Here is a 22,775-nt window from a genome sequence, read left to right as displayed (position 1 = left end):
TTCTGTTCTGCTCTACTCTACTGTAACTTTACAAAGAGGTATATATTACTTTTGCTGGAATAGAAGCTCACAAGTAACCAAGAAGCCCCTTCTCCGAGGGTCGCCTTTGCAAGTTTACAACAGCTTCGGTTTACGTACGCACGCGCAGACGGGAGCCAATAGCGTCCCCAGTTCCGCTGCGCAAAGCAAGGCAAGGAAGGCGGCGTTGGGGACAACCGACCATGCTGGGGGGCGGGGCCTCGCTGCCAGGTTTGGATGAGAAGGCAAATGGGCTTGGTCGGGGAGTGAGCGGCGGGTGTTGCTTGGACTGGAGCGAGCGGCCGTTGCCCGGCGAGACCCCTCCACTCCTCGATCTCCCGGCTCCCATTCCCCGGCGCGGCCGCGGATGAAGATGGAGCCCTAGCAGCTGGGACCATGTCGGAAGCGACTCGGAGCCTTCTGCAGCGCTGGGGCGCCAGCTTCAGAAAAGGGACCGACTTCGACTCCTGGGGGCAGCTGGTGGAGGCGATCGACGAGTATCAGATGTGAGTGGGGACGGGCGGGCGGAGGCAGCTTCAAAGGGTCGGGCTGGTTGAAGAGGGGAGCTGCTGAAGGCGAAGGCGGGAGTGGTGGCGGGGGAAGAGCCCCTGGGTGGGGCGAGAAGTTGGGGTTCAGGCACCCGTGGGGCTGGGTGCGGGTGGCGGGTCTGGGCGGAGCCCCGAAGGGGTGACCTGGAGGGCAGGCAGGCGCTACAAAGCCTCTGGGTGGGGCGAAGGGCAGCTGCAGGCGGCCGAGGGCGAAGGGCTGCTTCAGAAAGACTGCAAAGGGGAGAAGTGGGTTGTGCGAGGGTCCCTCTGGTCGTAAATACTTCGCATTGGAAGGCTTTTGTCTGGCGCGAAAGGGTCTGTGGACGAAGGGAAGAGGGGGCTATGCGTCGAGGCTACAGAATTGGGGAAGGGTCGCTTCCATTGCTGCCCCGCGTCTGCGTCTGAATACAAGATGCAGAAGGGAGGATGCTGAGGTTCTTGCTGTCGATCTGCATCTATTGCTGCTTTGAAATGTAATGCTTTTTTTAAAAAAAATTAAAACATAAATGCCAACAAAATGATTCTGGTAATGTTATTATGATGCTTCTCCAGGCTCTGAACGGTTGGGTTTTTTTAGGTTGGGCAGCTTTGGGATATCTGACGGAAGTTTCGGCCTTGAAAGCCACCTGTTGTTTCTCGATCATTAATCTGAACTTTGGGATTCTTTCAGGGTCATCTCTAGCACTACCAGATGTATAATGTTAGTACAAATGGGGGGAAAAAAGAGATTCTGTGGATTAATTGCTTCTGTTTCTGTGATTTAAAATTGGGTATTTGGCGGCTTCAGTCCAATTCCTAACAAGTCATAATAAACCTAGGTTTCCATATAGTATTTGGCTAATTTTTATTGAACTGCCACATGAAAATATTTTGTAACATTAACAGCTTGTTAGGAAGCAATTAATCTATTGTCTGGTGTTGCTTTTGAAAACTCTCATGGTTTCAGAAACCTCATGGTTAGGGAAGGAATTTAGCTGAGAGAAAGAACTTGGCTCTTGGGGGGAAATTAATATTTCTTTGGCTTCTGACCATTATATATCATATTGAGTAGTTGATATCCATTAACTCTTTTGCTTTCAGAGTATGCAAATTTGTTTTATTTATTTCCAACACAAAAGTGTTCTCCCTAAATGGCAGTTAAGGAACACTTGCATACTATTTTTTGCTTGCTGAAACTACTCCAAGACCTCCAAGACTAATATATGTTATGCTACAACTTCATGATACTTACTTCTGACTACAGCTTAGTGAGTGCTCTTATAGCCCTGTTGGCTCAGAATTGTAAAATTATATTGCACATGTCTAATAAAAGACCAGACATTTATATTTAACTTTTTATAGATTAAAAATAACCTGAGCAAATAGGAAACAAAAAAAAATATTTGTTGCTTTAATTAAAGTAGAAAATTAAGCTGGGAGGGAGGATATTGAACGTGTAAATGTTTATAGCATTGCCCTTGCCCATCCAGTTGGAATGTGCAACATTGTGTGAAATCTTGATCTATAATTGTATGCATTTCTAAGAGCTTTACTGGATCAAGGGCCATAGTTATGAAAATCTTTGAAAGGCTTGTGCTGTCCCACCTGAAAACCATCACGGATCCTCTGTTAGATCCCATGCAGTTTGCATACTGAGCAAATAGATCGACAGGTGATGTTGTTAACATGGCTCTGCATTACATCCTACAACACCTTGAATCTCTAAATACCTATGCAAAGGTCCTCTTTGTAGACTTCAGCATTCAATACCATCATTCCAGACACTCTTCCAAGTAAATTAAACCAACTAGCGGTACCTGAACACACTTGTAAGTGGATCATAAGCTTCCTAACAGACAGGAAGCAGCATTTGAAGCTAGACAGAATCACATCCGATTCCTGCACAATCAGCACAGGGAGCCCCCAAGGCTGTGTGCTATCTCCTCTTCTCCCTATATACCAATGACTGCATCTCAAACAATCCACCTATTAAAATATTGAAGTTTGCTGATGACACAACAGTGATTGGTCTCATTCGAGACAACGATGAATCTGCATACAGACAGGTTATACAACTTGCCTTGTGGTGTAACCGGAACAATCTAAAACTGAACACACTCAAAACCATAGAAATGGTGGTAGACTTTAGAAGAAACCCTCCTATACTACCACCTCTTACAATACTAGACAACACAGTATCAACAGTAGAGACTTTCAAATTTCTAGGTTCTACTATATCACATGGCCTAAAATGGACATCTAACATCAAAAACATCAAAAAAGCACAACAAAGAATGTTCTTTCTGCGCCAACTCAGAAAGCTCAAACTGCCCAAGGAGCTGCTGATACAGTTCTATAGAGGAATTATTGAGTCTGTCATCTGTACCTCTCTAACGGGTTTGGTTCTGCAACCCAACAGGACAGACATAGACTTCAGAGGATAATTAGGAATGCAGAAAAAACAGGCCTTATTTTTTTTTCGAGCCCCGAAAAAACGGCTAGGACATCTTTTCGGGGGTGAATTAATTTCTTCCCCCCGCGCACCAGCACTGTCTCCAACAACAGCATCTGAGTGACTCCCGCTTTTCCCCCATCCCCGTAACAACAGGAAAAAAAAGATTTTGAGGTACCAGGAAGCGCTGCGTGGTGCATTTTGGTTTAATCCAGAGTGGCTGGGTGGGTGTGAGAAGAGCCGAGCGAGCGTCTCTGCTGCTGCTACCCTTGGTGCTCCAGCCTCAGGCTCTGCAAGTTTGCAAAAGTCCCGGTGCAGCCTGTTCCTGCATTCCAAGCGCCCAGGCCGAGCTGCAGCTGTCCCTCTCTTGCCAGCACCATCTCCAATAACAGCAGCAGCAGTGGCGGGAACCGTGGAGGTTATGGAGGCGGCTCCCCCACCCGAGAAGCGGCTGAAAGGCTTCCAGGGTTCCTGCTGCTGCTGCCACTGTTATTGGAGACGGCGCTGGCGAGAGAGGGACAGCTGCAGCTCGGCCTGGGTGCTTGGAATGCAGGAACGGGCTGCGCACTGGGACTTTTGCAAATTTGCAGAGCCCGAGGCTGGAGCACCAAGGGTAGCATAACTCGGCCTAAATTTGGGAGGAGGGGCTTAATTTCATTTTATGCCTAGAAAACATGCTGGGTCTTCCTATGGGGGGCGTATTGTTGGAGAAACACAGTAGTTTGTATATAAAAACAGAAGGAACATAACACAGGTAGTCCTCAACATACAATTGTAATCAAGCCCAAAATTTTTGTTGCTGAGACATTTGTTAAGTGAATTTTATCCCATTTTATGACCTTTCCTGCCAAATTTGTTAAGTGAATCACTGCAGTTAAATTAGTAACATGGTTGTAAAATGAATCTGATTTCCCCATTGACTTTGCTCAGAATATTGAAAAAGGTGATCACATGACACTACAGTCATACCTATGAGTCAGTTGCCAAGCAGCTAAATTTTGATCATGTGACACTATGGGGATGCCGCAATGGTCATGAGTACGAGGAATGGTCATAAGTCACTTTTTTCAATGTAACTTTTTTCAGTGTAACTTTGAAAGTCACTAAATGAACTATTGTAAGTCGATGACTACCAGTACCAGTTAGCACATTAGTGACAATATAAGATTTCTGTGATGATAGATAAATGCATTTAATATCATATTTAATGTAGATTTAAAATGAAAATGTCATGGTAAAGTTAGGTGATTTTTTTTTTTTTTGCAAAACTGCAAATTATGCATAATTCCCAGACATTCTTGTAGTTGTAATGAATGAGCCAGTATCATTTAACTGTTTTTTCCCCTTACATCTCAGCATTTTCTTTAGTGAGAAAAAGAAACTGGTCCAAACAGCAAAAGTAACAATTATCATTATTATTAAAGGTTGTGCTTTTAGGAAGCCTAGTTTTTCATGCTAGGATCCTCAACAGTGATTCCCCATTAGTAACTTAAATGTGAGCATAAGACCATTTTCCTCTGAAATTCATGCAGAAATATTTTCAAAGCTAGTTTTAGTTGATATGAGTATACACATTGGTGAAAGAGAAGTGAAATTTGAAGTACTGTAGTAACACTAGCCATTTCCAAGAAATACTGCGTAGTGCAATCATGTGGGCAAGATTTGGAGTTTAAGCTAGGTTCAAGTTGTACTTTTGCAGTTTGATTCATTGTATGGCCTTACACAAATTGCCATCGTTTAGCATCAATTTTCCATCTTAAAAAGATTAGTGATTTGCCTCAAGGTTTGCTAACAAAGTGGAATGTTGGTAAGAAGGGAGACTTTTTTAGTTGGAAAAGTTTATAATGTTTTTTGGAAAAGTGATGAAAAAAAGGATGACAGTGCTTCAGATTTGGTTCCATAATCTATTGGGAATGTTTATGGAGTATGAATGCAGCATCTTCCTGTAGTTCTTTAAAGAAGGTGAATCATTTACTGTGACCATGTAGCAAATGCAGAAGATAACTATACAACCTAGATGAAAGATATGCCTGCTATAAAGTGTTGCAGACTGGCATTATGCTCATACCCTAAGCACATTTTTTGAATTGTTTCCAAATTTCTGTATAATTGACTTATGCTTAAAATATATATTTAACATCTTTGTATTAACTTTTCCCTTAAAATTATGACTGCAAGATTCTATGATAAAACATTACAACTCTTGAATATTGTCAGTCTACATACAATTCAAACCCTTCTCTATTAGGCTAGAGAGTTTCCTCTATAAGAAAGTTGAAAATAGTTTCTGAAAAAAGATAATCTTTCGTTTCTATACATAAAAGCTTTTTTCATGACAGTTTATGGAGAAAAAATCAAATGATTAAGAACTCATTTGGATGAATTGTTTTTTACCTGTATTATGCAGCTATTAGGAACTAAAAGATATCTGTGTCTTGGCTGCCATAGCTTGCTGTTTAAGTTTTTAAACTTTTTGCTATAACTGTAAATAATATGCAAATAAAAATAAGGCAATTTTATATTATATAGCATTGCATTTTATACTTTTATAGGATAGTTTTTCTAACTACTCAAATGGATTCTGTTGAAATTAATAGGGTTACTTGCTTAGTGGGCATTACACTGCCATTTTGGAATTGGTAAAAGAATATATGTGGATATCCACTTCTCTGTGGAAATTTCTCTATTAAAATGTATTATGAAGGAGGAATTTTTTTTCTCCCAAAATATTACATTTTCTCCAATTGTTCATTTTAATGGTCAAAATTAAGTGATCTCTAACTACCATTGTTACTTTAAAGATGGTGTTTGGAATCCTGTGTGCTTCTTCTTGAAGTTAAGAGAGAAATTGAGATGTACACTTCCATGGAAAAATAGAAGCCACTGGATCCATCCTTATTGGTTTCAATCCTTTAGTCCAGCTGCAAATGTAAACCTTTATATAGATAACTCTTATGTTTGCCTATTCCTTATTTTGCCAACGTCCTTAAACTTATTAAGATTTTATATTCATACTGCATTTTCTGTGTTATCATTGAGGACGAAAGTATTTCTTACTAAAAATCTATTTTTTGAAAAAAAAGTGTTTTTGTTTCTAAGTTTATCTGAAAAAAAGTATGAGATTGTTATCTCTATTTCTAGTACTGTCTACTAATAGAGGTGTTGAATAGAATTCATTTCCACAAGTAGTTTTCCTCTTTTAGTATTGGTACATTGTTGGTACATTGAAAGCATATTCTGTCCTTTGTCATTTATTGTAAGCTGCCTAGAGTGATGTTAGGCAGCAGACAATTATTTGTTATAATTGTAAAGTATATCATCATCTTGACCTATTTATTTAGTATTTATTTTACTGCACATGAAGTTTAGAAAGAATATTACGATAAAATTTAGGAATTTCCTGTGGTCAACATTAAATACTGTAACAGTAGTTTTTCAAATCTCTGTCTTTAGAGAAGTTTTTATTTATCAGCTTTTCTGTTATGCCATCCATTTGTGTTTTAAAGGAGTATAGAAGATGGAAGACAATAATGTCATTTGGCCAAAACATCATATGCTTTAATATGGTTCTGCATGTATGAAATTCATGTTGATACATTTCAGTAATGGTGGATGGCTGTCTTTCATGAAAGATTGCCTTTTATTGCTGTTCTGTTCAACAGTCATAAGTTTTTTAAGGAGCCAGGAATACACGTAGAAAATCATTACCTTTGGGATGTAACTGTTGGGGGTCTCATTACTGCAAGGGTCTTCAAACTTGACAAGTTTAAGACTTGTGGACTTCAACTCCCAGAATTCCTGAGCTAACAAGACTGGAGGAGAAATTCTGGGAGTTGAAGTCTACAAGTCTTAAAGCTGTCAACTTGCATTACTGGGTGTTAAAGTCATTGAACATACAAACAAGTGAATATTTATCTGTGGTTATTGTTTGTGTATGTATAAGGTCAAGTCAGTTTGATTCCTGTTGACTTCCTGGATTAGTTGTTGCAGTTTTTGTGGAAAGATTTTTCAGAGGTAGCTCGCTTTTGCCTACTCCCTAGCAATGAGAGAGTGACGAGACCAAACTTATGCTGCTGATTTTGTGCCTCGTGATCATCTGGTTTCTAGTCTGGTATCTTAACCACTACAGCAAAGTGGTTCTTTGTGGTTAGCTAATGGATATCAATCTTTGTTTTTTCTAGTTTAGAAGCTTATTCCAGGAGGCGAGAAAATAGAGATTCCTTCAGTGATGCATCAAACAAATAGGGAATAGGGAAATAAAGTGGTTAAATATATGATGAAAAAGGGAAAGTGCCTTAAAAACCCACAGAATAGATTGAATTCTTGCTTGTATATTTCTTGAAAAAAGCCCAAAGCTCTAGATTACCTTAAGATGTTTATGCCAAATGTGTATTTAAAAGCAAGTTCTGTTGAAATGAATGCACTGCTTCACTATTTGCACTAAGGATCAGCTGAAAAGCCAAATATAAAAGGATACATGATGTATGTTGGTCTTACATGGGTCTCCAAAGGAAAAATAATTTCAACTGATCTATCAGTTTTTATGCAGCAAATATATTTTTATATATTAAACATTATTAAGCTTCAGATGAGGGAATGAGGTTATGTTTTAGTGTTTCGATGAATCTCAAACAACCCAATCTGTGCATGTTAAAAATTAGGTTTGAAAGATCACATCTAGTCATGTCATTGGTTGCTTCATATTCCTGTTACCCAGTAGTATTTCAGATATCAAAATAAAATTGTAAATCTCTCAGTTTGGAAGAGGGGGAGATTTTTGGATAATGCAACTTGTTGATATTGGGAGTAAATGACTTGGAATCTCTAGAAGTATAGATGTTTGTTTTCTTGTCCAGTTGTATTTCTGACATCTCTGTATAAAGCCATCTAGGATCAGCATTGCCTGTTACATGAAAGAATACTGTAAACAAATTACAAACAGTATTATTTATTCACTTTTGTAACAATATCACATATATCATTTTAACAAATCAGAATTGCATAGATTTGGAGAAGCAGTTTAAAGATAAACTAATGAAAGCATTATGGTTGCTTTGATCATCTGTCTGTACTTTAATGCAGAAAATTTTCCTTTTTAAATGTATCGGATGGATTTAAATTTATAGAAGATGTGCTGCTACCTGATACAGATTTACAAAGATAGTTGATGCTATAAACATGCTGGTGTTTTTGTTTTTTGCTCATTTTGCTTGTTTTTTGCAGTTGGAAAAGATGTGGAAAATTTGGATTGCCATAGCTGCAGTAGTTTATTTACTTTTATTTTGGGGTGAGGGCAAAGGGGCAAGGTCACCAGGGCAGAATCTCCCTCATAGTCAATATGAATGAATATGCTCCATTCTCCATGCATAAAAAAAGGATTATTTGATCACTAAAGATTAAAAGTCTTCTAGAAAATAGATAAGTTGGTTTATATATCTTCTTTATTTTATAGGCTTCTTGGGATCAGAAGACACATTCTGCCTATAATTTGCTTAATATACTATTCAATTTATATCTCATAATTTTATATGAATTTGTTTCCTTTACCTCTCTCCAGATTAGCAAGACATCTACAGAAAGAGGCAGTATCTCAACCCAACAATTCAGAATTCACAGAAGATCAAAAGGTACATAATGTTGTATGTTGGTGTAAGTTAATTTCATGGTAAATCTATTTTTAGAAGGAATTAATTTGTTTCTTGCAGTCATTGATATAATTTGCTTTTCTCGGCTATGGTTTACAAGTGCTGGGCTTGTGTCGCACTTACCTGTATACATAGTTAAATGAAATGTGAATATGTGAAAAAAGAAATTATAATGCAGACAAGTGTATTATGAAACACTTGTTCTATAGCAATATGTAATTTTAATTATAGATAGATAGATGAAGAACTCATCAAATTTGCAGATAACACCAAGCTAGCAGGAATAGCCAATACTCTGGAAGATAGGCTTAAGATACAGAAGGATCTGGACAGACTTGAACATTGGGCTCTATCTAACAAAATGAAATTCAGTGATGAAAGAAGTAAGGTTCTACATTTAGGCAAGAAAAACAAAATGCACAGGTACAGTATATGTGGTACCTTGCTCAATAGTGGTGACTGTGAGAGGGATCTTTGAATCCTATGGACAATCACTTAAATATGAGCCAGCAGTGTCCTACAGCTGCCAAAAAAAGCCAAGACAGTTCTTGGCTGCACTAATAGAGGGATAGAATCAAGATCACGTGAAGTTTTAATACTGCTTTATAATGCCTTGGTAAGGCCACACTTGGAATACTGCATCCAGTTTTGGTTGCCACAATGTAAAAAAAGATGTTGAGACTCTAGAAAGAGTACAGAGAAGGCAACAAAGATGATTAGGGGACTGGAGGCTAAAACATATAAAGAACTGTTGTTAGAACTGGATACGCCTAGTCTTATGAAAAGAAGGAATAGGGGTGACATGATAGCAGTGTTCCAATATCTCAGAGGCTGCCACAAAGAGGAGAAAGTCAAGCTATTCTTCAAAGCACCTGAAGGCAGGACAAGAAGCAATGAGTGGAAACTAATCAAAGAGAGAAGCAACTTAGAACTAAAGAGAAATTTCCTGACAGTTAGAACAATTAATTAGTGGAACAACTTGTCTTCAGAAGTTGTAAATACTCCAACACTGGAAGTTTTTAAGAAGAGATTGAATAACCATTTGTCTGAAGTGGTGTAGGGTTTCCTGCCTAAGCAGGGGATTGGGCTAGAAGACCTCTAAGGTCCCTTCCCAACTCTATTATTCTACTCTACTCTACTCTACTCTACCTCTACCTCTACTCTACTCTACTCTAACTTTACAAAGAGGTATATATCACTTTTGCTGGATTATTATACTTTTTAAAGAAGAGAAATTTGGTTTCTTGTCCTGAAAGCTGAAAGCCAAGTATTTCAGAGGACAGGTTGCCAGAAACACATTGCTTCTTCTCCACAGGTTTCTTCCATCAAGAATTCTAAAGCCCAGCCTTTTTCTCAGAAAGCAGAATGAATAGCATAGCAAGACGTGGCAATCTGTGCATGAAAGAAAGATGCTCTTATGTTAGGCTGTTAGGGAATAAAGAAACAGTTAAAATGCTGCCTCTTCGATTGTGGTTGAGTTTTGCCATTAGTGTCTCTGATTATTATTAAATATTACTGGTGGTGGGATTTTATTCACGTTGTTAGGCCTATTCTTTGTCCTATGAACTACTGCTCCACCCAGATCTAAACTTCTTAATTTGGAGGCTTTTGAGAACATTTTTGAATGGGAAGCTGCAACTGGATTTTTTTTTTCCTGTCTTCCCCCTCCCCCCTCCCCAACTTCTTGGTAACATGGATGGAAAGGGCCTTTTACTTATTCTCAGGCTTTGTTGGATTTCTGCCATAAAGTAATGAATCCTTCGTGTAAAAAGTATATGATGAGATATGGGAAGATGATTTCCCTACCTTGCCAAAGCATATCTTACAAAGACATGGATTTATTCTTTTTTTAGGGGAGATGGGAGTTGTTTTACAGGATAGTTGAATGCAACAGCTCTTGTGTTAATGTTGAGATGTAATCTCTGATGTATATGTTTGGCTGACCAGGAAATTCTCCTTATTCTTTAGAATAGCAAAACTTATGGCATTTGGATGAAATAAGTATGGTTCTTTCTTTTCTTTTCTTTTCTTTTCTTTTCTTTTCTTTTCTTTTCTTTTCTTTCTCTCCTCCCTCCCTCCCTCCCTCCCTTTCTTCCTTCTTTCCTATTTTCCAATGTTAATTTTTGACGCTGTGTTTTTGCCCCCTGAAAAAAGGGTTTTTTTCCTTTTTCTGGCCATGTGAAATCACAAAATTCAGTTATATAGAAAGTATTTTTATTTTAGAAGTTTGTTCTTAAAAATTTACGTTTCTGAAAAGATAGGATTTCATTGAAGCCATAAAATTCTGCATGAAATCTGAAATGTGTTTGCTTGTTTGGTGGTACCTAACAAATCTAGTGATCAAGGAATTTTTAAGTTTTTTTTAGAAAAATATTAAGTGGGTATAAAGATTCACTTTGTTAATTTAATGTGTTTAATATGGTATTTTCATTAGTGAACAGTGAAGTGCCTTGTTGGGGATAGGATAGCTTAGAAAAACATTACTGTAGCTGAGGCTAGCTGTAGTGTTTTAATTTTTTTAATATTTGTGTCGGGTGTGGTTCCTGAGAAACAGTTGTGAATAATACTTTTTGGTATCTTGCCACAATTCAGAAGAGGCTTTTACTTAAAAAAATTATCTCTAAAACTTTCAAGAAAATCTGTACAGAATACTTTCATTCTTCAACTCTCAAGTGCCTTTTAATATATCCTAAAACTTTCTGGTTCATAACAAAACATAGTTGCCAAATTCAAGGAGTAGTAATTTTTTTTAAAAGGCGAAAATACAATCTCTTAAGCATACTTGCTAAACTGGAAAAGGAAAATAGGCTGAAAGTTCAATTACCTTTGCTTTATTGTAAAGGATAAGTGGGTGAGAATATGATAGAGGAAAATAGTATCTTCACCCTTACTGTACACATATGAAAGTTTCTGCTTTCGTATATATAGTCACAGTAATGTATGAACATTTATGTCTTCATAATGGAGTCTGCTAATTGTATGGCATTCTGTTTTATATCACAGTGCTAAAGTTGCATTAAAAATGAACATATTTGTGCTGTGTATGAGGACACAGGAAACGTTATTGTAACAAGCAGTTTTTGGGCACGCAGTTTTGATTTGTGTGTTTGCTGGCTCTAGAAGCTATGTCAAGGACTTGGTTTTCTTTTTTCTGTTCTACCTATTGGGTTGCTGCTCCCTAGCCATATATCCTGAACAGTTATTTTTGTTTACTTTTCATATAAAAATATTAATACAACAGGTAGCATCAAATTAACCTGTCTTTCCTTTGTTGCAGAAAACTTTAGCTAAGATTGCAACATGCTTGGAACTCAGGAGTGCAGCTTTGCAGGTATAATTCTGGTTTCATCTGGGATTTCTGGTTTCTTTATGGGTTTCATTAAATATTAAAATCTTAAAGAACACCTTTTGTAAAAACCTGACTGGGGCAAGTATTCCACTCATCTTTCGGTTATGTGTGATTTATTACAGTGTCTGGGTCCAAGAAGAAAAATTAAGCAACAGCTTATAATATAAATCTTTTTTTAAAAAATTGACTTTGGAACAATATAAAATACTAGTTTATACTGGTTTCTCTAATCTTTCCATTCAAGCAACTTGAAAGTTATAATACTGTAGTTATCTTCTCCCTATCGTCCACTAAGCTATGTAATATTCACAAAAGTACTATTGTCACTTGCATCCACGAAAGAAAAATGTTTCTTGTTAGCAAAGATGTATTTTGAAGCTGGTCAAGAATGAGTATGAAATCTGGCTTCGTTGTTCCTTTTATTCATTATTTATTTATTACAGCATATTAATAGTATATACAACTCGATTCCAATACAACTCCAGAAAGGTAGAACCGGAGCAGTATTTTACAATTATTTTGCTCCTTTCCTAATGGATGATTCCAGTCAAGGGGGGAAGGGGAGGAGAGGAGAGGAGTCTGTGGCTGCTCTCTTGTGAAATACCACAGGGCTCACTTCCTACCCCACCTACCCCGCCTCTCTCCTTCCGCTTAACGTTTATAAGTTATCGTTATATATCAGCTGATGGTCTGGGATCCAGCATCATCAATGGACTAAAGATATTCAGCTTTACATCATTATTCAAGGTCAGGCTACTAATGAAGTACGGTCCTTCTGAAGACTTTGAGATTTTGGATGGGAAAGAAGAGCCTTAAGCAGGATTACTGTTTGTCCATCAAGGCTCTCTGTCTGCTCCAGTGGTACCCCTAAATGGGTCCTCCTGGAGTTGTGGTTTGTGTTAGAATAGCAGGTAGAAGTTGTAGTCAGAGAAGTCTTTGCCTAGCTTTGGCTATAGTACCAGTTGTAGCCCTATCTGGAATAGGAGGATATTGCTACAGTGACTTGTCACTTGTCACCACCTGTTTAAACTATTGCAATATGCTCTATTTGACTCTGCCTTTAAAGACCAATTGGAAGCAGTAGTTGGTCCAGAAGGAAGCAATCTGTGCCTTCAACCACTGGGAGCACATTATACAAGTGCTGTGGGCCTCTGATATGACACCAGGTTATCAGCAGGACCACATTCATCCATTGCATTTGACCTACTACGTTTGATCTGACTGAAAAAAAGCTGCTAATGATTCCTCATTTTAGGGCAGTGAAGGGAACTGAGGTTTGGAGGCATTGGTCTTTTGGAATGGCCTCCTAGTTCAAACATGCTGAGGGTCTGTGAGCCATGATGTTATCTTGATTAGGTTAATAGGCACTGTGTGTGTGTGTGTGTGTGTGAGAGAGAGAGAGAGAGAGAGAGAGAGATATCCTCAGTAAGATAATGGAATTTTTAATTATTTATGGTCGCACATTTTTATCCTTGTAGACTACAAAACTGGCACTATTTAACTGTTATAACTCACTACAAAATAGCAATGAATAATAATTGCAGATGTTAAATACTGTTTTTCTTGCAGTCTACACAGTCCCAGGAAGAATTTAAGCTGGAGGATCTGAAGAAACTAGAACCAAGTAAATGTTTCCCTTTTTTAATTAAAAAAGTACAACAGAAATGCCCCCACCAGAACAATGGATTTCACTAATCTGTAACTTCAGGTTTTATACAACAGAATGCCTTTTCCTTGCAAATAATTACATTATTCTTCAGGAAACTCAATTTATGTAGTATCTTTTTTATATTAGTAATGTCTTAAAGGTTCCTGTGACTACTCCGTTTTACCCAGGGAAGGAGTCTTCGGAATATCTTTCCCAGTAGTTTCTGCTGGGATGATTGAGTTTTTTAGTAAAAGAAGTTGGGATGTTGCTATCAGAATGGATTAATTGGCAAAAGGATTGCCACAAATTACTTGGGAGCTCATTGCCTGAGCTTTTTTGGCAGATATAGGAAGTACTATCAGTTGTTTAATTATCGGCATTTGAGAATATCTGTTTTTCCTTTGTTGGCAGAGTTGTTCCAACTGGAAAAGCAAAAAGCATGGCATTTATTTTGCCAATAGCTTTGAAACATGATTTATTTTTCCAAGCATATGTACTATTGCTATGACTTTATCATTATTTATACACAGACACATATAAATGTACTTGGTATGTGAGAACTATCATTCTCTGAATTTCTTAATTACATATTAATTAATTTGTTCTTGCACAATATCAATCATAGATATTGCCTAAGTTAAATCTACCCTTTCAAGACAGACATATCTGTCTTCTAAAGATAAAACAAATTCTAATAATGTTTTTTCTCTCCAGAATCATGTTTACTTAATAGCAATAGCATTTAGACTTATATACCACTTCACTGTGCTTTACATGCCCCTCTAAGTGGTTTACAGGGTCAGCATATTGCCCCCCAACAATCTGGGTCCTCATTTTACCAACCTTGGAAGGATGGAAGGCTGAATCAACCTTGAGCCGGTGAGAATTGAACTGCTGGCAGTTGGCAGTATTATTAGCCTGCAATCCTAATCCCTGTGCCAGTATGACTCATATAGAAGTCTCATATTTAACATTTGCTAATTTAATCTTAATTATGTATGGAAAATATAATACAAACTTACTGCTTTCTTACTGTGACTATTAGGATTAAACCCTATCCTTTTTATATAATTGTATAGAATTTTGTTGGCAATTATTACTGTCTTTTCTTACAGTCTTAAAGAGTATTCTTACCTATAATAAAGAATTTCCCTTTGATGTTCAACCTGTTCCACCAAGGTATGGAAAAATTGCATGCAGAAAAAACCTATGTCGGAAATTGAAAAATTTCCATTTGTCAAAGGGTCAATAGATTTTACCAGTCACTGGATCCTATATTGGTTGAATTTCAAATTTTATTTATATCTTTTGTAAAAGAAGTTAGAAGTCACTTCATTTTTATACTGTTTTTCTATAGCTTGTTTTTTGCACTCCTGTTCTCTTTCTTGTTAGTGTTTCTCTCTGTCTATCATCCTTCGGGCTAAGTATGTTAGTTTTTGTCTTCATGTTCTATAAAAAAATATAATAAAGTTATATTAAAAAATTGCAAAATATAGGTCTGCAGAATGTAGAAGTTTTGAAATTCAATTTTAGGCTTCTGATAGTTGAATTGAGGCCATAAATACAGGTAGTCCTTGATTCACAGCCATGATTGAGCCCAAAATTTTTGTTAGTGAGACAGTAAGTGAATTTTGCCCCATTTTAGAACCTTTCTTGATACAGTTGTTAAGTAAATCACTGCAAATGTTGTTAAGTTAGTAATATGGTTAAGTGAATCTGACTCCCCCATTGACTTTGCTTGTCAAAAGGCCACAAAAGGTGATCACGTGACTTCAGGTCACGTGGTTGGTTCGAATATGAACCAATTAATTGCCCATTGTGTCTGAATTTTGATCACAGGATCATGGGGATGGTGCAATGGTCGTAAGTGTGAAAAAGGGTCATAAGTCACTTTTTAAATGCTGATGTAACTTCAAACGGTCACTAAATGAACTGCTGTAAATTGAGGACTACCTGTATTCCCAGTATTACATTCAGAGATACAGTACTGGCAATTCCTATCCAACTCCGTCTTCAGTTGCACTATGATGTTTTCCTTTTTTAAAAGAAAAATATTAGCACCTGGTGAAGAGGAAGATTTAGAATTTGAAGAAGATGAAGAGGAAGGTGGAGCTGGAGCAGGATCTCCAGATGCATTTCCTGCCAGAGTCCCAGGTAAGAGGCCAAACTGAATCAAGTGCAGAAGAGGACAAAAATGAGAATGTTGGAATTATAGTCTTTTGAAACAGAGAATGCAAGGACTGGATGGGGCCTTGAAGGTTATCTAATCCAGTCACTGAATTCGCTCTTACAGCCATCTGGCCACCACTGTCTCCTACTGTTAGAATTCTTTTTCTCTGTTGTCTAATTAAAATCTATTTCTTGTACTTTAAATCCATTGTTTCTCGTTTTGTGTTCTGGAACAGTTTTGCCCCATCTTCTGCAGATATTTGAAGAGAGTTGTCAAATCTCTGTAAAGTTTTCTGTTTCCAGGTTAAACATACCCAGTGCTTTCAAATGTTCCTCATGGGTTTTTCTTTTTCAGGCCTGTTTTCATCTTGTTTTCTCTCAAAGCATGTGCAAGAATTATTATTATTATTATTATGGGGGGGGGGGAATCTGCAACTGGATGCTTGTTTGCTAAACCTCTTCCCTGAGTAAAAAGCAGCTTAGCATGCCCTTGCTAGAATGCCTATGTGCTAAGATTTTATGAGATGCCATTATTGTTAGCTGAACTAAAAACTGTTGTCCCTTATCACCTGGAGGTAAGGTGAAGGACAGAGAGCAAAGCAGAAACATGGAGTTTTCTTAGAAAAGCCTGCCCAGTAGCAAGAAAGCTTGCTTTGTGAAAGTCTATACTAATTTTGTCAGCTCTCAAATTCAGATAGGGTTTGAAGTTTATCATTTTATCAATGCGTAATCCCTATGGAAATTGGTGCTTCATATTTATTATTAGCCAATGGTTGAATAAATTTATTGATCATAGATCTTTACTAAGCAGAAAAAATGACAGAGTATAATTTAAGCATGGCTAATGTGCAAACCCAGGAAAGGCATGGCTTCCCTGAGAGGTACTAACAGGTGCAGTGAATGTATCCTACACTCACTCCAAAGTACTTTTTCGTCTTTTGCATCCAAATCTCTGAAAGTTGGCTTAAGTGCCAAATTGATAACAAGAAAGTTAATTGGGGCTACATGATAGCATGGATAAGGCAAAAAAGCATGAGTGATTGTTTTTTTTTAAAACGGGGGCTCTATGTTGGTGAAGATTACCTTTCTTCTACACCCCCCCCCAAAAATATACCCCATGTAACAATCATGGTTTAAAAGTAGCCCCAGTTGTGCATTAACAACTCTTATAAAAGCTCTGGAAAGGAAAACCTGTTATTTGCAATTATTTGCTGATAAAAAATAGGTGGCTCTTGAGGCTTGAAGTAAGAGCCTTATGTGGTCAGGAACTGTGTGATATTTCATATTCATATTTAGCCATTAGTTGGAGTTTTCAAATTTGATTTAAAAGCTTGGGATGGAGGGGGGGGTTGAACATTAAAATTGACCAGTTTTAGACAGCAGTAAATGGTTTTTAGGAAGTGTCTGAAATAAGTGACATAGTTCAATCTGACAATAGCCGTCTGCCAGTGAAACATCACTAGTAGAAGTCAGTAGTACTCTTTGCAATTTGCTTTGTACTAACCACATGTATTTTAGCGGACTGGTAAGATCTTTTATGATTTTATGAAGCTAAAAGAGGAAGAGTTGATAAACTTTATACTGGTTCCTTTGAAAGTCCATTTATGTAATATTAGATTTAGCACAATAATTACTGTTTTCTACAGTATGTTTATTTCCATGTCTGAAATAGCTAAACTTCCAACACAAACTTAAGTTCCAAGAAATCCTGTTTTGGGGATGTATTACACAAGTAGACTTTGCCATGAAACTGCATGCATCATTCACTCCAGATAAGAATAATTGGGTACAATCTTGACATATGTATGCCGATTAAAGTGGATAAGTAGAATTTTGTAATAGTTGAAATACCATGGTGCTGAGATGATGCTGTTTAAAAATGAACTTTGGGATAACTTACACATATGGTACTAGATTTAGGAGACTGTTTTGCTGACATTGTAACTTCCATTTTATGTACTTCGTTGTACAATCTGTTTCTTTTCACGGATCCCATATTGCATTATTTTGCTGCCTAATCATTCATGGTCTTGTCTTATCTTCTACTTGCATGGCTCCATTGTGTAACCATGTGCTGCATCATTCAACTAATCCAGGAACCAGTGAAGGTATGATAATGTTCTAATGTTAATAGTTGCTGTTTATATATGATAATCATATTGCTGTTGTTTTATTATTTAATGTAAATATGAAAACTCTTTTATGCTAAAATCTGCCATCTGGCTCTTTTTTCCCCCAAATAAAAGATAGATGATGAATGTCTATCCTATATGCACAGAATCAAATTGTACAAGTTTCTAAATTGCTTTTGATATGGAGAAAATCCATCTTTTAAAAAATCAGTTGGTATGTGTGGATATTGTAGAATGTTTTTTTCCATCAGAAACGCAAGCTTATTTTAATACGCTATAATGATTCATGCAGATTTGTACTCAGGTATGTGTGTATGTCAAGAGTGAGCAATGATGTTTCGGACTTTTGTTCCCAGTGCCCCAGCCATCGTAGCCAATGGATTATAGAACTTATCATCTAGAAGACTAGTTTTGGCTTTTATGTCTTATGTTCCAGCAGTGGTGCTACTAAAGAACCTGGGTTACACCATTTAGAAAAAAAATCAAATGTCCCCGTCAATAAAGAAGGTTGTATGGTACTGGAATTTTGCTGTGTTTATTGTTTACAGTAAACTTTAAACATACTAAGATTCAATGTCTTCACCCAAATATCACCTCTGAATAAATGTATCATAAGTTAAAAACCACAAGTCTAAAATATCTGGAAGGTAAATTATATTGGCTATCTCTAGATTGTGTGGTGCTACAGACTTTGACTCTGACAATAATTCTGCATTTGGCTTTAACTCTTCTCCAAATTGGTGTTTAGCAAGTGGTTTTGGTGTAATATTTGAAAAGAAAAACCTTATGTCTACTCTTGGCTCTCTCTCAACTGTTAACTACTTGTCTTGTCATGATGCATGTGTCTCCATGTTTATTTGTTCATGCAATTCAACTGACAAATTATTTGCGTAGAGAATTTAATAGATAATAGTTCCTCAACTCTTTTGTTCAACTATGAAAAGGATCCTACTTTTCTTAGATGCTGTAATTTACAATCAGATCATATGAGTAAATTATGCCAGAGATAGTGTCTTATGATGTTAGTATCAGATATCCTTTTGTTGACAGAATTACTAACAAGAGAGAATGAAAGTATTAAAAATGCTGAATGACTTTATTATTCTGGTCTATTTTTCCTTCAGGTACTTTATTACCCAGATTACCATCTGAACCCGGGATGACATTACTAACTATCAAAATAGAAAAAATTGGTCTTAAAGATGCTGGGCAGTGCATTGATCCCTATATCACAGTTAGTGTGAAAGGTAGGTATTATTTTTCTTAACTGATTTGGCTAGGCATGTAATTTTGGTCCTTTTTATCCAGTATTAGCTAGAACTGAATTAGCAAAATATTTGACTATGTAATCAGCATTTAGAGTTTAAAATATTGAGATCTGTCTTTCCCCATAGAAACTCTTCAGCATGCCTTTCTAGAAGTCCCTTATCCCCAGTTCTTAGAGTTTTGGCACCCTTAGTTGATGTGATCATGATCTGGATGCTTGACAACCCATTTGCATTTATGATCAGTTGCCAAGCACTATGCAATCATGTGATCACCATTTGCAATGTTCCCTACTGGCTTCCCCAGAAAGTCAGAGGGGAAGTTGACAGGGAACAGCACAAATTGCTGGTATTCCATCTGTGCACTCTCCCCTGGCCCTCCTGTGCATCTTCTCCCACCTACTCTGTGCACCCTCTGCACTCATGGCAGAACCCACATATTCTTTCCAACCATGTGGCATCTCTTGCACACCCTTCTCAATCTGTGCCTATCATGCACTCAAGTTATACCAAACCTCTCGTATATTTCTGCTATGTCTCATGTATACTATCCCCCACATCTGCATTGCTCCTCTATTGCACCCCATAGCACCTTCCTCAACTTGTGTGGCACCTCTCACACATACCCTTGTACCCTGCCTGATCTGAGCATTGCCTCCCGCACACCTCATGCACCCTTCTTATTTAGCACTTTACTCCCTTCTCCACTTAGTGCATCCACTTATTTGTCTGCCAGGCCCTTTCCTGCCTGATTTTGGTTGTGGAAAGCTGGAAGGAAGGTGCCTCACCTAATGACAATGGGATTTAGTTAAGAATGGGATTGCCCTTACTAAGCAGTGCCATTATGCTTTACAACTGCATTGCTTACTGTTAGAAATTCCAATCCCAATTGCTGTTATAAGTTAAAGACTACCTGTATTAAAAGATTTGCATCACTGTTTTTTTCAAAAAGCCTTTGTTAAGAAATTGCTTTTTGGCCACATTGCTTCGAATTGGAAATTCTAGTCCCAATTGACATTGCAAGTTGAGGATTGTTCCTATTAAAGGTTTCCATCTGCTATTTTTTTCAAGGAGCATCGGTGAAAAGTTGGGTTTGTCCTAAGTCTACTTCATTTCTGTTCAATAAATGTTCCTCTAGGCTGGACACATGATCAAATCTCTATTGTAAACACCAAATATTTCATCACTTTGGAAAGCATTTCTCACAGAATGTGCACTGGGAAAGCCAAATAATCAATGTTACTTTACCATAACCAAAACACAGAATTGGTTACTCATGATTACTACCATGTTTTTGGAAGTGACATTCCTGTAAAGAATCTTGTGAAAAGATATTGTTTGAACTGTTTACAAAAAGAAACTTTTTCTTTGTAATGCTTAGACTCTTGAATAATGAATGTAGTGCCCTGGGAAGTAGTCCTTGTTCAATATAGCAAATGTCACAACTGTTTTTCCCCTTCTTAATGCTTAAATTTTATTCTTGGGACAGATCTCAATGGGATAGATCTTACACCTGTACAGGACACCTCTGTTGCTCCAAGGAAGGAGGACACTTACATTCATTTTAATGTGGACATTGAAATTCAGAAACATGTTGAAAAATTAACAAAAGGTTTGTTGCATGGAGATTTGAAAATCATGTTGAACTGTGATCAATAGGACAAAGCATAATTTAGATCGATAACCTGGGGAGAAGGCCTATGTGCTATCTCCAGAAAAATGTGGTTACCCCATAGTGCCTTAACCAAACTACTTAAAACTTTTTAAAGATGTTATTTATGATTTGGGATGGGGGCAGATCAAAAGACAGTGGCTTCAAAATTCTTAGGTTGATTCTTTGCAAAGGTTCAGAATCTTCAATGAGGATCATTTTTCCTCAAGGCAGTTCTAACAGTATTGTATTAACTATGCTAGTCTATAAAGAAGTACAGTGATGTAATTTGAAGAGCGTTTTAGATTTATTTTCTCTCCTACCTTTCAGGTGCAGCTATTTTCTTTGAATTTAAACACTATAAACCCAAGAAAAGGTTCACCAGCACAAAGTGCTTTGCCTTTATGGAGATGGATGAAATTAAAGCTGGACCAATTGTTATAGAACTGTAAGTAAGTGTGTGCATGAAACACAACAAACAATGTATTCCAGAACACCTGCTAAATTCTTTCAGATCAGTCATGGTTGGTCAGAAGCAAAACCTGGAATGTTTTGGTGGTCCCAGGCTTTGGTGCAAATCAAATTAGGGGTGACTTTAATGGAGCAAATATGGTAGAATTAGTATGCATCATCTCCTCTGATCATCAGTGGTGCATGGGTCTATCCATCTGCCTCCTATCTTCTCAGTATCTTCTCTCCCCATTCCAGTTGCTGCTATCTACATGTTCTTATATACTGTTGTTTTCCTTAGAGCTGTATATTTCAATCCATATTCAGAACAAAACATTTCTGTTTTATTCCATGTATTGCCAAAATTTTAGTTGAGGACTGACCAAAAACAAAAATCCCATGCATATCTCTAAATGTAAGTAAAATTTTGCATAAAGCAGGTATCCATATTTGCTATTATACAAATGACTTATGTTGAAAGGTATGCTTGGAAAGTAGTGCAGTTCATTAATTTTCTTCTTGAATATGAAGATAAATGCTAAGCTTCCATAATGCTTGATGTGTATATTATTTTATGATGGCTGAGCAATATCTTAGCTCTGAATCCAAGTAAAAGTATGCATGTTTAAAAGATCTGAAGAAGAGGGTTCTACCCTCCAAAATGTAAGATATCAGAATAGATATTAGATTATGTGTTTGTGATTCTAAAACCACTTTAGCTACTTTGGCTTAATTTAGAAGAAAACTGGTAAACAGAAAAGTGAAACAATGATTAAATGATTATCTGAATAATTAGTATAGAACAACTTTTGAGACAGTTTTATTCCAAACAAATGCCATTGAATTTAAATGGGACAATTATTGTGGAGGTATGAATTAGGATTAGGAGTTGTAGCTATTCGTTTTACCTAGTTCTCAAATTATATAAAATCCTTTTAAGTAAGAAGAGAATCATCTGTGGTAGGTTTCTAAACAGCATTAAGATTAATTGTGATATTTACTCTTTTTATCATTATAGGTACAAAAAGCCCACTGATTTCAAGAGGAAGAAACTTCAGTTGTTGACCAAGAAGCCACTTTATCTTCACCTTCATCAAACACTGCACAAAGAGTGACTTTTGTGAACTGAACCACTTGCCACAAAATCATAGTAGCTGCATATGTAGCACTTGTTTTTCAGGAGGAAGGAAGAATTGAATGCGTTTACCTTGTGGTCACAAATGACCATCAATGCTGCACAGCAGTGGATCAGCATCCACACTCTGCATCCAAGCCCAGTTTCTTTGGAATGTATATTTTTTATCTCAGATGTTCCAAAGTGTGTTGCAAGTTTTTCATAAATGGGCCGGTTATTAACTTCAGTTCTGTAACTTGATTTCTACAGTTATATCAGAACCCTTAATTAAAGCAGTTGAGGAATCCTCACCTGCTGAACCTGATACAGCAATAAAAATATGCCAGTATCGAAA

General features: G+C 37.1%; 1 protein-coding gene across 4 annotated transcripts; it reads left to right on the top strand.

Moving 5' to 3' along the window:
* The first annotated feature begins 281 nt into the window (after positions 1 to 281).
* AIDA (axin interactor, dorsalization associated) lies at positions 282 to 22,775 on the top strand. 4 transcript variants are annotated; one of them, XM_026695721.2, is made up of 12 exons: positions 282 to 524; positions 8,555 to 8,624; positions 11,920 to 11,973; positions 13,561 to 13,615; positions 14,755 to 14,818; positions 15,687 to 15,793; positions 17,905 to 17,916; positions 19,065 to 19,187; positions 20,695 to 20,817; positions 21,187 to 21,304; positions 21,678 to 21,721; positions 22,325 to 22,775. In XM_026695721.2, the coding sequence occupies exons 1-11, from the start codon at positions 415 to 417 to the stop codon at positions 21,679 to 21,681; spliced, it is 840 nt and encodes a 279-aa protein (XP_026551506.1). In that variant the 5' UTR covers positions 282 to 414; the 3' UTR covers positions 21,682 to 21,721; positions 22,325 to 22,775. The 4 variants fall into 4 exon arrangements, with proteins under 4 accessions (XP_026551506.1, XP_087790075.1, XP_026551505.1 ...); XM_087933949.1 differs by lacking the exon at positions 17,905 to 17,916; XM_026695720.2 differs by lacking the exon at positions 21,678 to 21,721.

Source organism: Pseudonaja textilis, chromosome 1 (assembly GCF_049901715.1).
Source record: "Pseudonaja textilis isolate UNSWEBS1 chromosome 1, rPseTex1.2, whole genome shotgun sequence".
NCBI lineage: Eukaryota > Metazoa > Chordata > Lepidosauria > Squamata > Elapidae > Pseudonaja > Pseudonaja textilis.
This window is presented reverse-complemented; position numbering and strand designations above follow the sequence as displayed.

Coding starts and splice junctions, on each gene's coding strand:
- AIDA (XM_026695720.2), top strand. CDS start 415: ATGTCGGAAGCGACTCGGAGCCTTCTGCAGCGCTGGGGCGCCAGCTTC. Junction 8,625..11,919: donor AATTCACAGAAGATCAAAAG/GTACATAATGTT, acceptor CCTTTGTTGCAG/AAAACTTTAGCTAAGATTGC. Junction 14,819..15,686: donor GTTCAACCTGTTCCACCAAG/GTATGGAAAAAT, acceptor CTTTTTTAAAAG/AAAAATATTAGCACCTGGTG.